This window comes from Magnolia sinica, chromosome 5 (genome assembly GCF_029962835.1).
Source record: "Magnolia sinica isolate HGM2019 chromosome 5, MsV1, whole genome shotgun sequence".
Taxonomy (NCBI): Eukaryota; Viridiplantae; Streptophyta; class Magnoliopsida; order Magnoliales; family Magnoliaceae; genus Magnolia; species Magnolia sinica.
Window position 1 is genome coordinate 39,195,001 of NC_080577.1, and position 25,215 is coordinate 39,220,215.

Here is a 25,215-nt window from a genome sequence, read left to right on the forward strand (position 1 = left end):
TACTTATCAAAAATTCCAAAATTCGAAAAATACCTCCACTGGATGGAAAGAGAGCGATTGGATGGTCTGGATCTGGAACCGAAATATGAGGTCCACCTAGATCTAGGTTTGTTTGCAAAGAGATAGTTGGTACGGGTTAAAAGGAGGTGCGTCCGTCCTTTTAAAGAGATTTCCATATTTGAAACGTATCAGGCTTTTCCTTTTGCATCCATTACTACAATCAAGGAGAGAAAAGATCTCTCTACTATAGTGCTTTCTAAAGCGTGAACACTCATCACCAACGAGGGCTCAAAAATTCCAATGGAGAACATTTCCTTAGCAGCAGAAAGGACCTAGAGGTTACCAAAGCTGCAGCTCGGTGGAAGCAGGACATCTAAGTAGCCAAAGCCAGGGGAATCAACCTCGATATGGCAGAAACCAGCAATCGTGGCAGAAACAGCGTGCAAGGAAGAGCGTACACTATGACACCGAAAACGGAAGGAACATCTGGAGAAGACAATAAGGGTAATTCAATCACCTATCCTTTGCCTATCAAATTTTTGTTTGATACTGGAGCATCTCATCCGTTCCTCTCTCGGTAGTATGTACATACATTAGGATTAATTCCTGAAAATTTAGAGGTTGAATTAGTGATATCTACCCTAGTAGGTCAAACATCTACGATTAAACGAATATGTAAGTCGTGCCCTATTAAGGTTTCGGGTGTTGTAATGCCCACAGATTTGGTAGTATTAGACATGGAATATTTCGAAATAATCTTAAGAATGCATTGGTTGGTGAAGTATCACGCCCGTATCAACTATTCAGAGGAGAATTGCTTTTCAGATACCTGGACAACCTTCGTTTCAATTTTCGGTCGAGCAGAAGGAGAAATCACCTACAGGTTTGTTAATGTTAGTAATCGCAAATGACGATAGTAGTGATCAGCTAAGGAGTATTGTGGACCAAATTCCAGTGGATTGTGAGTTCCAAGACGTATTTCAAGATATACCAGGGTAACCTCCGCGTTGGATGGTCGATTTTGGTATTGAATTGATGCTTGGTACTACACCCGTGTCTATAGCCCTGTATCAAATGGCACCTGTGGAGCCAAAAGAATTGAAGGATCAAATTGAGTAGCTGATGGACCAAGGGTTTATTCGTCCTAATGTGTCACCTTGGGGAGCGCATGTTTTGTTTGTGAAGAAGAAAGATGGCTCAATGAGATTATGTATAGACTACTAATAGCCGAACAAGGTTATTATCAAGAACAAATATCCTTTGCCTAGAATAGATGACCAGTTAAAGGGGGCCAAATACTTTTCAAAATTAGATCTACAATCAGGTTATCATCAATTGAGGATAAAGGAGAAAGAAATTCAGTAAACTGCTTTCCAAACCCGGTACGGACACGAGTTTTTGGTCATGCCGTTTGGGTTAACTAATGCCCCGGCAATCTTCACAAACCTAATGAATCGTGTGCTAAAATTGTATTTGGATCAGTTCATTGTGGTGTTCATAGATGATACTCTGGTATATTCAAAAACTGAAAAGGAGCACAAGCAACATCTTAGGATTGCACTTCAGACGCTTTGCGAGCAGCAGATGTATGATAAACGAAAATGTGTTAGTTTTGGAAGGAAGAAGTTAAATTCTTGAGCCACGTGATTACACAAGAAGGTATAGCAGTCGACCCATTGAAGGTTGAAGCTGTGTATAACTAGGAAAGATCCACGAATGCCTTAGATATATGTAGTTTCCTAATATTAGCAGGTTACTACAGATGTTTTATAGAGGGATTCTCGAGCATAGTAGTGCCTTTAACTCATCTAACCAAGAAGGAAGTGAAATTCATATGGGATGAAGAGTGTGAGCAAGCCTTCTATCGAGCTAAAAATGAAGTTGACTTCTAGACCAGTGCTAACCCTACCCTTTAAAGGCGAAGGTTTTGTTGTCTACAACAACGCCTCACACAAGGGATTAGGTAGTGTGCTCATGCAACAAGGCCGTGTGATAGCTTATCATCTAAACAATTGAAGGTTCACAGCAGAATTATCCGATGCACGAGCTCGAGCTAGCAGCAATCGTCTTTGCTCTAAAGATATGGACACATTATCTCTACGGTGAGAAGTTCGAACATTTCTCAGACCATAAGAGTTTGAAGTATCTCTTTTCGCGAAAGGAGCTGAACATGAGACAGACAATGGATCGAGTTCCTCAAGGATTACAATTTCGATCTACAGTATCATCCCGGCAAGGCAAACGTAGTTGCGATGCTTTAAGTCATAAACCATTTGATTTAATGGCCAAGATGAAAATGCATGAGTAGGAAGGCTTGGAGACCTTGCAAGAATTCAATGTTCAAGTTGATATACTGGATACAGTGGCTAGGCTCTCAAATCTAACCATTCGTCCGACCCTGATCAATAGAGTCATAGACAATCAGAAATCAAACCCACGGATTCAGAACCATGTGGCAGAAATGATGAAGATACCATACTCGGAATGGAAGATGGGATCAGATGGGGCGTATAGATTCCCAAATAGACTTTGTGTCCCTGAAGATGAAGAGTTTAGGAAAGATATCCCGAATGAAGCCCATGAGTCCAAGTATACGATACATCCAAGCGAAACAAAGATGTACCATGATTTGCGCAGGCAATATTGGTAGAAAAATATGAAGAAGGACGTAGCAGTATATGTGTCACGATGTCTTACATGTCAGGAAGTGAAAGCAGAACACAAAAATTCGACAGGGAAGTTACAATCCTTACCGATGGTTAAATGGAAGTGGGAACACATATCTATGGACTTTGTCATGGGATTACCAAAGACAAGAAAAGGATATGACGCAATTTGGGTGATTGTGGACCGACTCACCAAATCTGCACATTTCCTTCTTATAGATATGACATATTCCATGAAGAAGCTATGTCAAATTTACATGGAAGAGATTGTGAGATTACATGGTGTTTCGGTGTCTATTGTATTGAACTGTGATCCAAGGTTTACGTCGTGTTTCTAGGAAACTTTTCAGGAAGCTCTAGGAACAACTCGAGATTTTACCATTGCTTATCACCCTCAGTCAAATGGTCAAACAAAAAGAGTTAACCAAATATTAGCAAACATGTTTCGTGCCTACGTTATGGACTTTCAAGGGAGTTAGAGCGATCATCTACATTTGGCAAAATTTGCTTACAACAATAGCTATTAGTCTAGCATAGGTATGGCACCGTTTGAAGCTTTGTACAGTAGACCCTGTAGATTACCAAGTTGTTTGCTGGAAAAAAGAGAAAAGAATTGGTCATATCAGAAATGATAGAAGAGGCAACCAAGAATATTGCAGTCATCCGAGAGCGTCTTTGTAATGATTAGAGTCGCCATAGGCAACCGAGAAGATTGCAATCATCCGAGAGTGTCTGTGTACTAGTCGAAGTCGCCAGAAGAGCTATGTCGATAACAGAAGAAGAGACTTGGAGTTTGCAGGAGGCAACCGCGTGTTTTTTAAAGTGTCTCCTATTAAGGGCGTCATTAGATTTGGGAAGAAAGGCAAGTTAGCTCCGCGATTTATAGGGCCTTTTGAAATCTTAGAATCCATCAGACCTATAGGCTACAAACTCACCTTACCTCCACGGCTTGCTGGTATTCATAATGTATTCCATGTATCCATGCTCTGTAAGTACGAGAGAGATCCATCCCATGTTATAAATTGGTAATCTCCGCGAAGACGCATCTTACATCGAGAGACCAGTACGCGTACTAGACAATAAGGAACAAGTTCTGAGAAATAAGATGATTCCGTTAGTTAAGGTCCAATGGGGACACCACAATAAGGAAGAAGCTTCATGGGAACTTGATGCTGAGAAAAAAGAAAAGTATCTTGAACTTTTCACATAAGGTATGTAGAATTTCGGGCCGAAATTCCTTTAAAAGGGGAAGAATATAAATATACCGAACAAATTTTAGGGGTGTAAATTTTTTTTTTCAGAAATTGAGAAAAAATTGGACCATTGAGTGGATCATATGAATCTTGATTGTGGATATAAGTCAATCTGTCCAACGAAACACCGATTTGAACCATGGATCATACATCAATGGCATATAAAACGTAAACCTACATTCGGATCACCAATACAAATGCTATAAATAGTTCAATCAATGAACGGTTGGTTTAAATCCTCCAAATTGATCATCTTAGAGAACAATCCATCCAATGTGTGTGGGTCATCTTGTTAATCATGTTATAATCTTCAGAATGGTACAAGAATAATAATTTTTCCCTGAGTAGAACTATAGATATGAGGTCAAATGTATGGATGGCCAAAGTTTATCAAAGATATTGACCAATCTAGTAATCTGATTTATGTCAAATTGCTTTCATATGATTCACTATAGTAGATCTATCATGTTATCTGATTTGATCGTATCATACATGCTTAGATCTTGCTCGATCATGCGCAAGTGCATAAGACATCATCATTACCACCAATTATCTCATCTATCATGCATATTTGAACATTGACACTAATTTTCCCTACACATGTACATCATGGCCTATGATTCAATATAGTTAGAATTCAGTATTTCATAACCATTTGTGACATACATGCATGACATGTATACACACATGTACAACCTCATTTTGGATAATTATGGAGTACCTAACCTAGATGCACCCTCAAACTAGTAAAGGGGCAAGATTAATTTAGTGTAATCCGATCATCCCCTAACTAAAAGATTAATTTTAGGAACCATAAAACTCTCCTGTGAATAGAATGGACAAAATGGATTGTATGATCTATGGGTGTGGGGCCCACGTTGGTGGTGCATGTTCATGCCCTAAAAAGCACCGCAATAGAGAGATCTTCTCTCTCCTTGATTGTAGTAATAGATGCAAAAGGAAACACCCGACGCGTTTCAAATATGGAAATCCTTTTAAAAGGACGGGCGCACCTTCCTTTAGCCCGTACGAACTATCTCCTTGTAAACAAACCTAAATCTAGGTGGACCCCCCATTCCGATTCCAAAACTAGGTCATCCAATTGCTCTATTTCCATCCAGTAGAGGTATGTTTCGAATTTTAGAATTTTTAACCTAGTAGTGTAATCACAACATCAATAAGAATGGTGGCCCTTAAAATGATGGTGGGGCCAGGCGTCCATCTGATTAAGGTCAGAGTTGGAACATGGGATCTACGTGACTGGACCCTACAAATCAATGGAGGAGATCTATTGCACCCATCTCTAGGGTAGAGATGTGGACGTCCCATGTTTCCATATGTGAAACGTATGTACGTCCACACCTCCCCCAAATATGATCATGTGGGCCACACACCCTGATGTGGAGTAGATAGAGTTGTCCTAGTACCACATCATTAGTGGGATCAACCACTGGATGTAGATCTCTATCAGTGTTGGGCCCCACAATTAAAAACATTCTTTTCTTTTAGTTGATAATTAGACGATCTATATGGTAAAATTCCTAAATCTGTTTAATTTTGACCTATAAATAGTAATAATTCTCTGTGATTAGGGACCCAGATGAGTGGTAATGTTAACCCCAATGCATGAGTGGGTCCCCACCACATAAGGGTGATCCACACTGCTAAGTTGGTTGCCCACAGTCTGTTACCCATGTATACCAAGTTTTGTTATTTTTAGACGAGGGTACAGTGACGAAAACAATGGACAATGTAGGTAGCCCTTAATAATTATGAACCCTAATAAAAGTTGTGTCGACCTTAAGTGATTGCCCATGTGTGATGAAATGCAGGTGTTTCACACTGTCCATGTGGATCGGGTCGTAAATATTCCACATCATCCATCGTAGACAGTGAATGGGCATATTATCTTGATCCACGGTAATAACAGATGGACCACTCTGTATGATGATGAACTTGGTGTTAATATCAAGCCATATGTGATTGCACCTTGATTAAAGTATCAAATTGGATGATCCAACCCTAGATCATAATCCAAGTGGGCTATTGGTTTCCAAACACAAACCATAGGATTTAATCATGGCCTCAAACTCACTTAAATCATGATAAATAAAAAATAAAAATAAAAAACAAGATTCTAAGATCTAGGTGAAACTTGATTAATGAATGGACCTGATAATCCACTTAAGGTCGCAAGTAGGCTATCTTGAACCCGATATGACCTAACCTTGATCTTAAACATAACATCATGAACTAGTTCAATCCAAACCATAGGAAATATGTCAAAACATATAATGAAATGATCTAAACCCTTGGACTAACAATCCAACTAATCATAACCATCCAACAAGGGTCAAATTGATCAAACTGGAAGATTAAGTATATAGAAACTTAGATCCAATCAACCATACCCTAGATCAACTGTTCTAATCAAAGTTTAACGATCGGATCAAAAGGCTCTTAGGCCTATATGAAGATAAACCCAAAATGAACGATTAAGATTGGTAAATCATGAACCAAATGTGCGATAGGACTAAACCGAAGGTATGGATTGATAGTTTGAGGATTTGATTTTCCAATCAACGGTCAAAATTGTGTTTACGAATAATAGTTGTTTAAATCAAGTTGGCATAACAATTAAAAGGGGACTTAATAAGAAAAGAAATCGAGAACCAATCGACGAATCAAAGAAAATTGTATCCAAAAAGCTCGGGCGGATTAAAAGAAGAATAGAACCTTTAGGTAAGTAACAATACACCAGGATGGTATTTCTAGCATGCATTCATCATGCGTTCATGAATCTTATTATATAAAATGCTTTTGTGATATATGCAATTATCTGAAATATGATGTCAACAATGAACACCAGACAACTTAGGAATAGACGGCCCTTAAATTCTCGAGCAAAGTTCTCAACTAGAACCTAAGTTGTTACCAATAGGGCTTCCTCCCAAGGTTGCGGCCTAGGGCTGGGGACAAGGTGTTCCAAAACAGTAATACCGTTATGATATGGGCCGTAACGGCCGTTACAACCCCGTATCGGCCGTTATGGCCGTTTTTTATTTTTTGAAAATCATTGTTATAGGACCGTTACAAGTCCGTTATGGCCCATTTTTCTGAAACGGCCATTACGGCCGTTTCAACCCCGTAACGCGTAACGGTTATGACCGCTACCATTACGTAATGGCCGTTACGGCCGTTACGTAACCGATTTTGAATACCATGGCTGGGGAAGGAGTTTAGTCAGCTCTAGAATGGGCTACTCATGTTTTGTATTACGAGCGAGAGAAATAAATCTAGTAGGAGCGATATTCTTATCCCTGTGTATGACTTGGGAGAATCTCGACTGAATGGGAATTGGCAGGTCGGAAGTTGTGTGCAGCCATGGCCCTGGTGATTCTTGATTATGGATATGTTTATATGATAGCTAGCATATTTTGTTGATATTCTAATATAACATGATGTGTATTGAATCTTGGGATTTATTATTACTTGTTGGGCTTTTAACTCACTGTCTTGCATATGAAAAACCATCCAGGAAAAGATATAGTGGAGACATCTCCGTGAAGATGACTTTGATGATCAACTAGCTGGAGAGCCAAAAGAGAATGAGACAATTCAATCTTTATTTTATTAAGTTGTTTTACATATTGAGTTATGGGATTGAACTTAGGCCTTAGGGCCATTTAATGTTTGCAGACGATTAATATTCGGTTATATATTATGATGTTGATGGATATTTTTTATTTTAGTGGATAAATGTATTATGGTTTGTAATGCATGAGCATTTTCACACCGAGCTCAAGTGGGGATGCCTGTGGGATGCAGGGGCACACTCAGGGTGGGCGGCCCATGTGAGGGGGGTGGCTCATGTGAGGCAGTACCCATGTGATGTGGGGCCCATAAGGGGGGTTCAGCCAATGTCCTAACCCATGCGATGTGGGGTCTGGGCTACGAGATAAAGAGATTAATTCGCCATGCTCTATCAGTTCGAGCTTTTAGAGCAGATGGTTAATTGTCCAGCATCAAAGTGGTAACAGAGAGGAAGGTCTCGTGTTTGAGACTCCTCACCGAGGGTGATTAATGAAGAGGCATTTTCACATCGGACTCGAGTGGGGTTACCTGTGGGACGCAGGGGCACGCTCAGGTGGGCGGCCCGTGTGAGGCGAGCCCGATAAAGAGATTAATTCGCCATGCAAGGAGGGAGGTCTCGTGTTTGAGACTCCTCACCAAGGGTGATTAATGAAGGGGCATTTTTACATCGGACTCGAGTGGGGATGCCTGTGGGATGCAGGGGCACACTCAGGGTGGCGGCCTGTGTGAGGGGGGTGGCTCATGTGAGGCAATACCCATGTGATGTGGGGCCCATGAGGGGGGTTCAGCCGATGTCCTAACCCATGCAATGTGGGGCCTGGGCTACGAGATAAAGAGATTAATTCGCCACGCTCTATCAATTCGAGCTTTTAGAGCAGGTGGTTAATTGTCCAGCATCAAAGTGGTAACAGAGAGGGAGGTCTCGTGTTTAAGACTCCTCACCGAGGGTGATTAATGAAGGGGCATTTTCACATCGGACTCGAGTGGGTTGCCTGTGGGACGCAGGGGCACGCTCCAGTGGGCGGCCCATGTGAGGCGAGCCCCACCCATGTGAGGCGGGTGACTCGTGTGAGGCAGTACCAATGTGATGTGGGGCCCATTGGGGGGGTTCGGCCGATGGCCTAACCCATGCGATGTGGGACTTGGGCTATGAGATGAAGGGATTAATTCGCCATGTTCTATCAGTTCGAGCTTTTACAACAAGTGGTTAATTGTCATGCATCAGTTTGGTTATGGCATAAAATAATAGTTAATACCCTGAACTCGATACCCAAATTAATGAAATTCGAATATCCGAAATTGGGGTGTTACAAAGACCCTTAAGAACTCTTCAACCTCCTCATTCATAAAATTTCTTATATGAAGCGAAGACCACACCCACTCTCTACTTGGCTTCAATAAGCAGGCAATGGTGATATTGCTATTCAAAGCAATCGTCGCTGGTCTAAGAAATTTGGATCCTAGGCTCTTATCTCCCAGTCATACCTCATCCCAGGAGCACACTTTGTACATCCCTAACAGTAAATCTGACCCCCTCTTTAAAAGTAGCCAAAATACTTTCTACGACCTTACAAATGTCTAACGCCCTATATAGGGAAGATCTTTTGACCCACTTAGCATCCCTTAACGCTCCATATTTAGCAATAATCACATCTCCACAAAATTCCTCCGTCTCGAAGCTCCACGGCCATTTACCAAGAAAAGCTTCATTGATTACACCCAACCTTCCAACCACTGCCCCGCCTCCCTAGTCGACTTGCAAATGACATCCCACTTGACCAAGTGGAATCTTTGAGATTCTGCAACACCTTGGCACAAAAGTCATGCATTAGCTTTTCCAACCTATTCAACACCACTTTCAAACACTTGAACAAGGACATAAGTACAACGGCTTGCTTGTCATGACTGCTTTTATCAAAGTCAATCTTCCCCCAAGAGAAAAAGACGCATGCTCTTCCAGCCTGATAATCTTCTTTTCATTTTCTCTGACCATATCCCAGAGATGCTTTGGCGGCTTCCCAATGCAAAGAGGGAGACCAAGATATGTGGATGGGAAGGACGCAACACATCTAAACCCCCTAGCTAACCTCTCCACTTCCTCCTTAGAGGTGTGAATACCCAGTATGGAAAAGAACTTATAATTTTTACAAACAGTGAAAACTTTAAGCAAGTTTCTTAAAATATTTTAAAAATGGGCTCTAAATTGTCCACAGACCAATCTGCAAGTGGTTGTATGGAAAAGAACTTATAATTCAATTATTCTAAATTAACAAAAGAATCCGAAATAGCACACTTATATGGACCCAAATCTCTTCTGTCATTCTATTTGCATATGCTTATCTCTTTTTTATCTTATTAAGATCTCCTAAGATAGCAATATATCTTATTAAAGATACCTTACAACACAAATCTCTCAAAATAGACCATTAATGACTTCATATTATTTTAAAGATCACTTTACTAAATGAAGACCTCAAAGAATCAAGATAGAACCACAAAAAGGATACATCTCTCTTAAAAATCTCTACGCACAAATCAACATGTGGAGCCCACCAGACAAGCCTTGGCACCCACAAATTAGGCCTTTTTCTTTTTTTCCTTTTTTTCTTTTTTTTTCCTTCTTTTTTGGAGAAATGACAAGATGCATTAAAAGTAAATTAAAGGAAACATAATTTCCAAAGTACAAATGAAGCCTGAAAGTCCCAGAGATTACAATAGATAGGCTAGGATACTTGGCATCCCAAACACCACGGGCAAATGAAATATTTAGCCCAGTGGTTAGGGTGCTAATATCCTCAAATGCATCAAAGATTGAATCAAGAACAAAGCGTTCCCAATTGGCCCATTTCAGCACTGCCAAGTTGGCCACATCAATTTTGATATTTAAGGGTCAGAAGTGGGCAGAACAAGTCTTAAGGAGTCCCTAAGAGCCAAAGTTGAATCATGGGCCAAGCAAGAGTATTAGTTGGGTTCAAGAAAGCTGCCTTGATACACCTCTTGGGTCTAGAAGAATCCCCCCACAAATTGGGCTTTTAAGGCCTACATCTTCACCACTAACATTTTGTGATCATTCATGCTTGGATTATTCCCACCAGTTTGAAGGAATTTGACCACGTTGAATTTTTGTGCTTATGTAAGGGTCAAGTATCAATCGGCTTCAATAGCTTTCTCTTTAACTTGCGTCACAGATTAGCCGTGATATCCAATCTACTCCGTTGATAGGATTCAAATGCAATACAAATGTCTTTTTGTCCTTCTCTATCGTGTACGAATTTACTTTCCCCATATCACAGGGTTCCGGACCTAACGCAACGCCCTTCCAAGTAATATACATCACACATCTATGGGCACCACGTCAGATCAAACCTCATCATGATACTTGTCATTGATGGAACAATTGTGTGCTACCTTGATTTCATTCCCATTCCAAAACCATGTCACTCTGTGAGGTTTTTTTTTTCTTTTTGAGAGAGAACTAAAATTTTATTAAGAAACCTACCAAAAGGAGGGAAAAGAATGCAACAAACCGCTAAGACAAAAACTAAGAAGAAAGATCAGTAGACTTTGTTGCCTTAACATAAGAAGCCCATCTAAAATTGCAATTTTCACCAAACAAATGACCTCCTCAACAAAAGATCCCTTGTTTTGAAAACATCGACTGTTCCAAACCTTCTACATAATCCAAAAAAAAAAAAAAAATCCCATCGCGCCAAGCCTCGATGAGGTTAAAGTCCAAGGTGTTCTGTCTGTTACATTTACGATACGGGTCGAAACGGCTATTACAGCCTCCGTAACGGCCATTACGATCTCTTTTTTTATTGAAAAAAATCGTGAAAAACATATATTTGCCCCGTAATGTTGATTAAAAAGTATGGAAAACTTGTATCTGCCCCAAAAAAGACAATTACGGGGCTGTTATGGCCTTTATAGGGGACGTAACGTGCCGTTAACCGCAATTACGAGTCATTTTTTCCATAACATCGTTACGGCCGTTACGACCCCGTAACGTATAACGGTTGCCACCGTTACCTTTACGTGATGGCCTTTACGGCACACCATGGGTTAAACGCCAACACCTCCAAAAGTCCTCTAGGTTTGGAACATTCATAGTGTCAGACAATGTCACCGATGAATCTTAAAAGAAGTGGATCAATTTTTTTTAAAAAATCCAGTCTTTAATTTGTTGGCGGTCATGGATAAGATCCTTACGATTGCCTAAGAAATCGCAAAATTCACCTGGCTAGCATGTGCTCATTTCTTCAACTTATTTGATGTAAATTTGTAGACTCATTTGACTCTTAGCCTGCAATTAAATTTATTATTGCAAAAAAATTTCTTTAGAATGGGCTGCAATCATCAAACATGAAAGAAAACCTAGAACTTTTAGTGAGGGGAAGACATCCATCTTGAGGCTTATCTAAAAGACGAGGGGGATGCTCTTTTGCCCTTTTGTAGAAAAGAATTTCTAGGTGTTAGCTTTCACAAATTCTCTATCCATCAGATGGAAATCATCCACAAGGAAGCATGCCAAGAAAGTATAGGTCCTTAGGAGGACCCATCATCAAGTACTATCAAGCTTAACTTTGATGGGAGCTCTTTTGGGAAACCTATGATAGCAAGGATCACTACGATATTAGAAATTAGAAAAGGTGGTTCTGAACTTGCATTTTGTGCTACAAGTACAAAGAAATCCTAAGCGAAACCCCCCCCCCCCCCCCCAAAAGGAATCCGTATTCTCCAAGACCAGTTCGAGGAAGGTCAATCGTTTATGGTGACTCTTCCAATGTCTCCTAGGTCTTCATCAAAGAGCTACAGAGAATAGCTTCCCTCATTGATGAAATCCAAGATATTGCTTTGGGGTCAAAAGTCGTATTTATTTCCATTTCAAGAGAAGCTAATGTTCTTATAGACACCAGGCAAAATAGGAACCTCATCAGGGGGGTCTTCATTTACTAGCAATCTCTACCCACGTTTAATTTTCTTTCTGTTCTTTTTCTTTTCTCTTAAGAACACCAATATTTAAATAAATTAACAAAAAAGAAAAAACTCTTTCTCAACCATTATGGCAGTTCATCCCAAACATTCCAATCTTACCTTCCTAGCACAACACCACAGGAAAGAAGACAGAAACAACAAAAATATCTCTAAGCAAGACTCATAACACAGCCACAAGCAACAAGGTTGGACTCGCCAAATTCAAAACAATCACAAATCATTATGTTAGTATTAGACCTCCCAAGTTACCAACTAACTGCAAATAAAATCAAAATAAAATGAAACTAATTGCAAAACTGAGATTTGCATACTAGATTGATGATCAAGCCCTCTCACAAATAATTATCAACAAGGATAGATAGATAGATACGGGGAGAAAAAAAAAAACCAAGAATAAAAGACTGAGAGCAGAGCTCAACGGTCTGCTAGTCTTATGCTAGATATCACGCAAACCCCTCTCTAAACCCTCAGCCAATTCTTATTGAAGAATAATAATAATAATAATAATAATAATAATAATCTCATAAAGTTGTTCTCATACATATGGCCAAGAAGCCCTATTTCTGGGATTTACATGTTTAGAATCCTTATTGAATATTGCTATTACTAATCTAACTACAACTTGAACTTTCGAAAAGTGCAAAGAATAAAGGAAACTGAAACAAATAAGGGAATTCCTAAACGGATAAGGAATTATTTGAAATATGTAAGGACTCCAAACGCATGTGCTTAACTGGGACCCATTTGGGCCTCTTCTTGAGTGAACATGAACGTGAAGGATAGCGTGTACTGTGATTGCATCACCAAGCGGATAATTTCCAACATGTCATGTGGGGGCGACATCCAACCCGTCCAATAGGTTCGCCCCATCATGAGGATCACCTCGTGCAAAAATAACCACCATCTACTCATCAGGTGGGACACACCAAAGAAAATATTCGAAAAAAAAAAAGCGAGAAGAAAGAAACGCCCCCTTTTCCAAACAAGATTCAAATTCTAATGAAACACAAAACAAAGAGTGAGAGGTGCAGATGATGCTGCTATCAGACAGAGAAATCAAGAGAGAGAGAGAGAGAGAGAGAGAAAGGCAGAAGAAGACCTAGTTGTAGTAGAGTTCAAGGCCCATGCCGTCGTGGATCTCGTAGTCCTTGAGGGTGATGTGGTCCTTGTAGATGTTATACCACTTCTGGATCCGGATCTTGTCAGCGCGGGTCCCCGTTTGGGCGGCCACGAGCTTCTTCAGATCCCCGATCGTGTCATCGTCGTTGCATTTCACTCTCACCTTCTTCCCAAGACGATCGTTCAACACCACCTCTATCATCTTCTCCTTCTTCTTTTCGATTTCTTCTGCCGATGGAAAACCCTAGATAGACACCGCTCTTTTGCTTCTTCTCCAAGCAAACGTGAGGACTTTGGGAGGAGTTCATTTTATACGATTCCGTGGACCTCATCTTTCCACGTTTACGCGGTTTTTCAACTCTGACAACTGGGGCCCACTGGTTTGTAATCTGGACCATTGGACTGTTGAGTCATGATCTAGATGAAGAATGACCGAAAAATCTACCAGGACCTATTCCAATCCGATGTAGACGGTTGGTATCTCAGCCGTGTATTTGTGGGGGTATATGTGGCCTATGGCATGCCAATGTTCTGGATTACCTTTGATACTCTGGCAGAGAGTGGTGGATGATACGCTACAACTTAGAAATTGCAGATGATGAACATAAGTAATTCAAATTAAGCGGTCCAATATCGGATTCGTGGACTCTTATTGGACGGTCAAAGCTGAAAAATATATACTGGTCATCTTTCAACGAGTCAGCGTCCCAGGATCGAATAAGAGTTGGGATTGTTCAACCAATCTGATTTTTGGCGAGTTGGTTTTTTTTTTTTTTTTGGCGCTGGAAGCAAAGGGTCATAATTGAACGAGGACACCTCATGAAAGGGCCGGATCAAGTATCAGAGATCCGTTTTGAAGACACGTGTCAGCGATCAGGGCCAGTCATCATGTAGGGTCCACCGTGGACATGCCCTGTACCAATGATCAGGGTAGTATACTGATGAAGTGGGACGTGGATTGCGTATTACCCCTGCCAGTCCTTAGCTCTTGAGGGGCAGTTCGGTGGGCGGGCCCACCTTGATGTATCTGTACATCCAAACCGTCTATCTCTTTTCTCATATTATTTTAAGGCGTCAAAACAAAAATGAAGCAGATCCAACGATCAAATGGACCACACCACAGATGACTCTTGCATTTAATGTAATTGACATTTAATACTTTGTGCATTTTAATGCAACTAAGATTATTATTTGGTGTGGTCCACTTGAACGTTGGATATGCCTCATTTTTGTGTTCATGCCTTAAAATAATATGAGAAAAGGGATCGACAGTTTGGATGTACAGATACATCACGATGGACCCACCCACAGAACTACCCATTCAGAGCTAGGGACGAGCGGAGGTAGTACGCAATCTGCGTCCGATCAAGTGAGACACACGTGTACATTGAATTTAGACGAGTGGACTTTACTTTTTAGCCACCCAATTATCCTCACAAGTTTAACTTCCTGATCAATGGGCCAACAGTATATTTGTGGTCCATGGCATGCAAATAGTATACCCTCCCGACGAATGGCCTGGGTCTCTGACACGAGTGTGAGTGTGAGTGCGAGTATGATCCAATCAATCCAATGGCAATTTCCGCCTACTGGGCATTGGTGAACCAGGACTCGAGGTATTGGCAGCGATTTTTTTTAACACTGTAAACATCACCTTTTACCCGGCGGCTTTTTTAAATGCTCCCAAGCTTTACTTTTCAAAACTAAACCAATATGTACGAATACATTATTTGTAGACGAAAATATCCTTGCACTTCATGGTGTCACCATGAAACTCTCTGTCTTGTCTACGATGGTACATGGATATCACCATACCACCGTCCAATACCAGGAAAAAGGCAAAAGGCCGTAGCTAAATATATATAGTTACGAATTATAACCATAGCCATTGAGGCATAGCCATTGCTTCATTAGATTCATAGCCATTAGCTATGTGGCTATGGATGTAAACCGTAGTCATTGCTTCTGTTGTAAAAAGAACATACAACTATTGATAATTGAGCGAGCCTAACATGAAATTCAACAAGCCTTAAATGAAACTAAGCAAGGCAAACATGAAAATTGAACGAGCCTCAAGGGAAATTGATCGAGACAAATATAAAATTGAGAGAAGTAAACTGAAAATTAATCAACGCAAACTAGAAATTCAGCGAGGCAAACATAAAATTTAGCGAGACTAACATGAAATTGAGCGAGGCAAACTAGAAATTAAGTGAGGCAAAGAGGAAATTGAGCGAAGCAAACTGAAATTTAAGTGAGGCTAACATGAAATTGAGCAAGGCAAACTAGAAATTGAACAAGGCAAACATGAAATTAAGCGAGGCAAACTGGAAATTCAGCAAGGCAAACATGAAATTCAACATGGCAAATTAGAAATTGAGTGAGACTAACATGAAATTGAGCAAAACAAAGAGGAAATTGAGCGAGGCTAACGTGAAATTGAGAGAGGCAAACATGAAATTGAGAGAGGCTAACTGGAAATTGAGCGAGGCTAACTGGAAATTGAGCGAGGCTAACATGAAATTCAACGAGCATTAAAGGAATTTGAGCGAGGCTAACATGAAATTTAACGAGGCTTAAAGGAAATTGAGCAAGGTAAACATGAAATTCAATGAGGCAAATAGAAAATTGAGCGAGGCAAACATGAAATTTAGTGAGGCTACCAAGAAATTGAGTGAGGCAAACATGAAATTGAGTGAGGCAAACTAGATATTGAGCGAGGCTAACATGAAATTGAGCGAGGCAAAATAGAAATTGAGCGAGGCAAACATGAAATTGAGCAAGGCAAACTGGAAATTCATCGAAGCAAACATGAAATTCAGTGAGGCAAATTGGAAATTGAGCGAGGCAAAAAGAAAATTGAGCGAGGTAAACATGAAATTGAGCGAGGAAAACTAGAAATTGAGCGAGGCAAACATGAAATTGAGCGAGGCTAACATGAAATTGAGCGAGGCAAATTGAAATTCAACGAGGCTCAAAGGAAATTGAGTGAGGCAAACATGAAATTCAACAAGGCAAACAGGAAATTGAGTGAGGCAAACACGAAATTAAATGAAGCAAACATGAAATTCAACAAGGCTCCAAAACCTAAATGCCCTCATTTAGTTTGCCTCACTCAATTTCCTTTGAGCCTCATTGAATTTCGTGTTTGTCTCACTCAATTTTCTATTTGCCTCCCTTAATTTCCTGTTTGCCACGTTGAATTTCATGTTTGCCTCGCTCAATTTCATGTTTACCTCACTTAATTTCCTATTTGCCTCATTGAATTTCATGTTTGCCTAATTGAATTTCATTCTTGCCTAACTCAATTTCCTGTTTGCCTCACTCAATTTCCTGTTTACCTCGTTGAATTTCATGTTTGCCTCGCTCAATTTCCCTTGATGCTTATTAAATTTCATGTTTGCCTCGCTCAATTTCCCTTGAGGCTTGTTGAATTTCATGTTTGCCTCGCTCAATTTCCTTTGAGGCTTGTTGAATTTCATGTTAGGCTCGTTCAATTTCATGTTAGGCTTGCTCAATTTCCTATTGGTAATTCTTAATTTCACCACCTTTAAAAGAAAAGGGAAAAAAACTAAATGAGGGCATTTAGTTTTAGAGCCTCATTGAATTTCATGTCTACCTTGTTGAATTTCATGTTTACCTTGCTCAATTTTCTGCTTGCCTCATTGAATTTCATGTTTGCCTCGCTCAATTTCATGTTTGCCTTGATCAATTTCCTATTTGCCTCGTTGAATTTCATGTTTTCCTCGCTCAATTTCCTTTAAGCCTCATTGAATTTCATGTTAGCCTCTCTCAATTTCCTTTGATGCTCATTGAATTTCATGTTTGCCTCGCTGAATTTCTTGTTAGCCTCGCAGAATTTCTAGGTTGCCTCGCTCAATTTCCTCTGAGCCTTGCTCAATTTCTAGTTTGTCTCGCTCAATTTCATGTTAGCCTCGCTCAATTTTCAGTTTGTCTCGTTGAATTTCATGTTTGCCTCGCTCAATTTCTAGTTTGTCTCGCTCATTTTCCTCTTTGCCTCGCTCAATTTCATGTTAGTCTCACTCAACTTCCAGTTTGCCTCGCTCAATTTCATGTTTGCCTCATTGAATTATATGTTTACATCGCTGAATTTCCAGTTTGCCTCGCTCAATTCTAGTTTTCCTCGATGAATTTCATGTTTGCGTCACTCAATTTCCATTTTTCCTCGCTCAATTTCCATTTTCCTTGCTCAATTTCCTCTGAGTCTCGCTCAATTTCCTGTTTGCCTCGCTCAATTTACAGTTTGCCTCGCCTATTTTCCTCTTTGCCACGCTCAATTTCCAGTTAACCTCGCTCAATTTCATGTTAGCCTTGCTCAATTTCCAGTTTGCCTCGCTAAATTTCATGTTTGCCTCACTCAATTTGTAACGTCTCGAAAAAATCCGTATAAAGACCTGAGTATCACCTCAGGCAGGAATTACTAAGGATCAAATTCTGTAAAAATTAGACGAAAATTAATTAGGTACTAAACTAAATAATCAATAGAATTAGATTGGACCATTATCTTTACGAACTACAAGATCCAAAACCATTAAATCGTTAACTCAACATTACCTAAAAGCCTAAGAGCAATCTCAAAACCCAGTTGCTCTCGAGAGCACATTGAAACCCCGTATCGGACCTGGACCGCATGTCGAAAGTCCGATGACCGCGAAACTATAAGGTTATGACCGCCTTATTGGGCTTAACAACCATCATGGGAATCGAGCCCAAATGGTATCCAGAAATGCACAACTTGAGCTTGGAGCGAAGTGTGTGAGAAACGCGAATATCTTTAGAAAATGAACTAGAACTTAATTAATTTGGACCGTTCACTTGTGGGCGAAATTGAAGACTTCAGATCATTAGTTTCTGAACAAACTTTACCTGTGGATCAGGGAAATTTCCCTTCACATGTCAGTATACTTGTGGCCCTGATCGAGTGATGATGACCGTTGAACTGATACAGGTCCTCCATGGTCGATCCACAAATCGATCAGACCGAAATCATAACCTGGCTTAAATCCATGATCAGGGAACTTACTCCATGACGCAGGTGAGTAATGGGCCTCCAGATGAGTCCCGTTTGCCCGAAATAGACACCCTTTGGCTATAACTTAAGTATACCATGGCCTTGGGGCCATTTAAACCAGTTCTGGGCTTATTTAAGGACCTTAAACCACCCAATTCCCATTCCATACGAATTTTCTCCAAACCCTAGGAGAGAGGAGAAAAAAGAAGAGAAGAGTGAGGAGAAGAGAGAGAGTTTGGGAGATCGAGGCAGTGTTTCTCTCTTACGACTACACGCACTAGATCGTCTTTATATTTAGCTACACGAGTTAATCCAACTCTGATTTGGGTAAGAAATCCTAACCCTAATCTTGTTTTAAGAATCCAAATAGAGGAATCGACGAAATAGCTAACATATTTCGTGATTTAGGTAGCCATTGTACTGTAGACGGGAACGTGGCATACGAACGGATTTCGAAACAAGCGAACCGACGAAAGGTGCGGACTATAAATGTTAAGGTTATGGTTTTCAAGGCTCTTAATGTCAGCAATAATTTATGTCTGGCTTGATTGCTGCCATATGATTTTAATTACGATGTATTTGATAAACTATACATGTGTGTGCACTATATGAATATAAAATGCATTCTATGTGTTTGTTGAAATGTTTGAATGAAAGTGAAATTATGATTTATGCTGGTCATGACTATTAATCTAGAATACATGTTTGTTGTCTGTATGACAACTCCTTTATGAAAGGATTTGCCATAATTTAAATCATGTATATAGTATTATGTAGTCTAAGTGTTTGATAAAATGTCTGAATGAGAAATTGTTTGATAAATCGCTTTCAACAAGGGTGTTGAGATGGGAGTCTCAACTACCTTATCCATATTTGTAGTTTCATTCATATAATGTAACTTTCTGCTGTGTGATTTATGGATAAAACGCATATGTAGAGTAATATGTTCAATGTGTTTGATAAAATGCTCACATGAGAATTACATTTGAATTGTTTGTTAAATGCTGTTATGATTATCACATGTGACTACTTGTTACATTTGAGTATGATTGGGACTACTACGTTGTCTAGGCAATCGGTAACGGTTCCCGATGGGGTGGCCGAACTAGTTTCGTCTCGATAGATACGTTCGATGAATCCAAGTCGTACACTGATTATCGACAGTGGTTAGGCCACGTGGAGTGCTTATGCATTCCATGTCGATCAATTCAACGTACTCTCGTACCAATCACACTTGTCAATTAACCCGATTGGCCTATTGTGTGTTTACCATGTATGGACGCTACTACTTGAATCTAAAGTACCTCTTATCATTGTAAAGTCCGTTTAACCTTGGTACCAAGATCCGTTAAGACTCATGAGCCGAGCATAGTGGTATATGAGACACCGTGGTCGAGCTGTCGACATACACTGGGGTAACGAGCCTCCCCGTAGTGACCAGTGAGCAACCTAAACTCGTGAGCCGAATATAGTGGTATATGGGACACCGTATTCGAGCTGTTACCCTACGTTCAGGTGACGAGCCTCCCGTAGTGACCTCGAGTATAAATTAAGCCTACGCTGAGGTGACAAGCCTCTCTGTAGTGACCTCGAGTGTAAACTCGTGAACTTACTTATCCACTGCTTTTTATCAGGGGTGATGCCCTACAACTTGCTTATCGTATGTGATTAACTAAGATTGACGACCCTAGATGGATCATTGTTTGGGTAAGTGATATGAACGGAGGTACCTTAGTTTCCCGAACCCGTTGTATGAATAAGCCTAATAAATTACTTGGCTAACACGTTCATGCACCGCATTGCATGTGTTTTGGTGAGGAAGCACACGTTTAGGGAGTTTGCCATGCATGATCGTGAGATGATGTCGCTGAGGGAGTGCAGGTGAGGGCATGCATCATTACGCATATCATTCTTGTATTAACTAAAGTAGTTAGGAAATGTTTGTTGTATTGCCTTATCATTACTGCTTGACTGAATTGATAACATGTTAACCTTTGCCTTATAGTACCACTGAGTTGATCACTCACTTCCACTCTAGGACGGTGTTTTAAAACACCAACTAGACTCTAATTTACATGCAGATTGTGATTATACTTATGTGATGGAGCCGAACTTCTTCGACGAGGAGGAGGAGTTCTCCTACATTCAGCTATCAGGCGGGTCTATGTAGACCTAGAGCTGCGTCGCGGGGATTACAGAGATATTGGATTAGTTGAACCTTTACATTTTGATATTTTGTGTATTTTGAAACAAATATGTATATATTCAGCCCGATGGCACGTTCATACTCTGGAGGTTATGAAACACGTATATACTTTATATATATTTAGTTCAATCTTCCGCTTGCTTATTTACATTAACTCTGGAGTATGATATGCTGATTTGGTGTAATCCCACTCATGTTTAATACACTAATATGGACAATATTTAAACATCATTAGCTATGTTGCATAAGTGATGCGTTGGAACTCGGGAGTTGAGCTTTGCTCGACCCTCGATTTTTAGGGCGTTACAACTTAGTATCAGAGCATGATTTGGATTAAACTGGGAATGGGTTATGGTAATATGATACACCCTCAGTACTTTGACTTAGGGGGGCAATGAAATGTGGGGGGTGATGAAATGTAGAAATGAACGTAGGATTCCAAGTTTACCAACGGACGAAATTGACAACTGAAATATACCTCGTATGCGTCTGAGATCACATGAAATGATCTCAATTCCTTTTTAGACCATCAATCGACGGGTTTAAGTTATTATTCGGCGGATTCCAAACTTGAAACACGCTAAAAGGCGTGAATACGTGCGAGATGGAACCCTAAATCCCCTCAAATGGACATGGGGGCCCAAACCATAAGAAACGGTGGGACCCAGGGGGTCCCCCGCACCATTCCGACACCCCGGGAGGGGGGGCCACCGGCCACGGTCCAACAAACCGCGGTGGCACCGCGCCAACGGCCGCACGCCGCGCCTACATCCAGCGGGCCGCGGTGGGCCCATGGTTCTGGCAGCTCCACACGCACGTGTGGGCCCCATTTTTGTGTGGGACCACCTGATTTGACCCCTATTTGCACCCCTTTGTCCATTTCACCCCCCCTCCAAGCTCTTCAAACCCCTCAAAAATCTCATTTTCCCTCTCAAATCTTCATTCCATACTCAAACCTTCTTCTTCTTCTTCATTACACACCCATCCTCCACCATTTTCCTCAAAACCCATCTCCTACCACCTTTTATCTCCCTTATTTCCTCTCATTTGAGCACACAAATCCATCTTTGTGTCTCATAAATCCCAAAACCCACCAACCCATCTCATCCTTCAAGCTTTTTTAACCCCATGGCTCTTTTTGAGCTAATTGCTACAATCTTCTCCCTTTCCACACTCCTTTCTCTCATGGGGAAGAGAAGGGCGTCCACGGATGAAGCTGGGCCTAGCCGCCCAACTCGTCCGAGGAAGAAAACGGGCGCTGAGGCAAGCACGAGCGCCGAGCAAGAAAGGAGATCAAAACGGGATCTTAACCCGCTGGTCCCCATTGAAAGATCGCTACCGGCGGGCATCGAATTAGGTAGGTTTTGTAACCGTAGAGTGGTATTTGAGGCTCATGTCGATGAAAAGCTATTTGGACTGTACCCAGTGATGGACATGCTCCTTGAAAATGATTGGGGTCCCATATTTGAGGGAAATACCCATGCGAGTGAAGGAGTAGTGCGTGCCTTCTATGCTCATATACGGGACCCACTACTAGAGCCGCTGCAATTTACTATTCCTTTAGGAAGAGAGGTAGCCATAGTCAATGTAGATGTGGTGGCTCAAATCATAGATATGGAGTGTGGACTAGTGCATGCTAGTGAGAAAAACTTTGCTAATGAATGAGAAAGGAATCGCCGCACCCATTTCCTTTGCGGCTAGCTTGAGCAGTGGAGGCGAGGAAATAGCCTTGGGTCGACCAAATTTACAAACAATTTTCGCCTGCTCCACCACATATTTACGTATAATGTATACCCAAGGTGGAGCAACCGCACAGAATGTACTCGGCTCATGGTGGATTTCTTATACAGAGCTAGTTAGGGATACAAGTTATGTCTGCCTAAGTTCGTATTGTCTCAGATTGTGGATACTGCATGATCTATACAGGGAGATGCCTCACTTCCCTTTGGCCGACTTATTTGTAAAATTGCCCGCCACTTCAGTTTCAGACTCCATATGGGTGACGTTGCCCCGATTCATATCATTAGTGACATTACGCTCAACAATATGGGCATAGGCCCCAGGTAATGCCAAACAAGGCTTCCCCATTGAAAGATCGCTACCGGCGGGCATCGAATTAGGTAGGTTTTGTAACCGTAGAGTGGTATTTGAGGCTCATGTCGATGAAAAGCTATTTGGACTGTACCCAGTGATGGACATGCTCCTTGAAAATGGTTGGGGTCCCATATTTGAGGGAAATACCCATGCGAGTGAAGGAGCAGTGCGTGCCTTCTATGCTCATATACGGGACCCACTACTGGAGCCGCTGCAATTTACTATTCCTTTAGGAAGAGAGGTAGCCATAGTCAATGTAGATGTGGTGGCTCAAATCATAGATATGGAGTGTGGACTAGTGCATGCTAGTGAGAAAAACTTTGCTAATGAATGAGAAAGGAATCGCCGCACCCATTTCCTTTGCGGCTAGCTTGAGCAGTGGAGGCGAGGAAATAGCCTTGGGTCGACCAAATTTACAAACAATTTTCGCCTGCTCCACCACATATTTACGTACAACATGTATCCCATGTGGAGTAACCGCACGGAATGTACTTGGCTCATGGTGGATTTCTTATACAGAGCTAGTCAGGGAGACAAGCTATGCCTGCCTACATTCATCTTGTCTCAGATTATGGGTACTGCACGATTTACACAGGGAGATGCCTCACTTCCCTTTAGCCGACTTATTTGTAAAATTGCCCGCCACTTCAACTTCAGACTCCATATGGATAACGTCGTCCCGATCCACATTATCGGTGAGAGCACGCCCAACAATGGGCATAGGCCCCAGGTAATGCCAAACAAGGCTTCCCCATTGAAAGATCGCTACCGGCGGGCATCGAATTAGGTAGGTTTTGTAACCGTAGAGTGGTATTTGAGGCTCATGTCGGTGAAAAGCTATTTGGACTGTACCCAGTGATGGACATGCTCCTTGAAAATGGTTGGGGTCCCATATTTGAGGGAAATACCCATGCGAGTGAAGGAGCAGTGCGTGCCTTCTATGCTCATATACGGGACCCACTACTAGAGCCGCTGCAATTTACTATTCCTTTAGGAAGAGAGGTAGCCATAGTCAATGTAGATGTGGTGGCTCAAATCATAGATATGGAGTGTGGACTAGTGCATGCTAGTGAGAAAAACTTTGCTAATGAATGAGAAAGGAATCGCCGCACCCATTTCCTTTGCGGCTAGCTTGAGCAGTGGAGGCGAGGAAATAGCCTTGGGTCGACCAAATTTACAAACAATTTCCGCCTGCTCCACCACATATTTACGTATAATGTATACCCAAGGTGGAGCAATCGCACAGAATGTACTCGGCTCATGGTGGATTTCTTATACAGAGCTAGTTAGGGATACAAGCTATGTCTGCCTAAGTTCGTATTGTCTCAGATTGTGGATACTGCATGATCTATACAGGGAGATGCCTCACTTCCCTTTGGCCAACTTATTTGTAAAATTGCTCGTCACTTCAGTTTCAGACTCCATATGGGTGACGTTGCCCCGATTCATATCATTAGTGACATTACGCTCAACAATATGGGCATAAGCCCCAGGTAATGCCAAACAAGGCTTGATGAATATGGGGATGAGATTGAGGAGGAGAGTGAGGAGGAAGAAGGGAGTGAAGATGAGGAAGACAATGATGAGGAAGGCAGTGGCAAGGAGAGCACTGAGGAAGGAAGCGATGAGGAAGAGCAGGAAGAGGAAGAAGGGGAGGCCCAAGATCTGCATAGGGAGCCTCCTACTGCTACGCATGACAACCGCCATGATCGGGCCGCCTTGGAAGCCTGTATGGCTCAGATTGAAGAGAATCAGGCCGCCCTAAGATAGGAGGTCGAGGAGACCCAGGCCGAATTGAAGTACAGGCTTGGAGAGAATCAGGCTTATATGAAACAAAAATTCAAAAGGATGTTTCGCACTCTGAAGGCCCACCTATGCTGTATGCAGGATAAGGGTGCGCCTCCACCTTCGCTAGAGTCAGAGGACTAATTATGGGTCGCAGTTGTCTTTTGGTTTGCTTTGTTTAATAGCCTTGGTAGGCTTAGTAATATGAAAAAAATAGTTGGTGTGAAACTTGCACTGGATTAGCTCACATGCATCTTCTGTCATGATACATGTAAGAATATATCTCATGTATTGTGACAATTTTGGATAAATAAAATGCTTGAAGCTTTTTTTGTTATGGAATGTGTGGAATTTTTGGCAAATTGAGTCACCTTGTTCTGGATCTCACACACGTTACACCCTATGTTGTATATAGGGAATGCCCCCTAAGAACACTCAGAGCACTGCACGTCTCGCACTTGGTGGATCGAT

At 41.3% G+C, this 25,215-nt stretch overlaps 2 protein-coding genes across 2 annotated transcripts in view; one reads left to right on the top strand and one right to left on the bottom strand.

Annotated features, from left to right (window-relative positions):
* Positions 1-13,921, bottom strand: part of LOC131245948 (ubiquitin-like protein 5) — a 35,892-nt gene extending 21,971 nt beyond the window's left edge. Inside the window, exon 1 of the mRNA XM_058245768.1 lies at positions 13,608-13,921. Within this exon, the coding sequence (XP_058101751.1) occupies positions 13,608-13,829 (222 nt within the window). The 5' untranslated portion in view covers positions 13,830-13,921. The remainder of the gene's footprint in view (positions 1-13,607) is intronic.
* Positions 13,922-21,993: 8,072 nt separating this feature from the next.
* LOC131247024 (uncharacterized) lies at positions 21,994-24,729 on the top strand. The gene is made up of 2 exons (XM_058247469.1): positions 21,994-22,283; positions 24,468-24,729. The coding sequence occupies exons 1-2, from the start codon at positions 21,994-21,996 to the stop codon at positions 24,727-24,729; spliced, it is 552 nt and encodes a 183-aa protein (XP_058103452.1).
* The last annotated feature ends 486 nt before the right edge of the window (positions 24,730-25,215 follow it).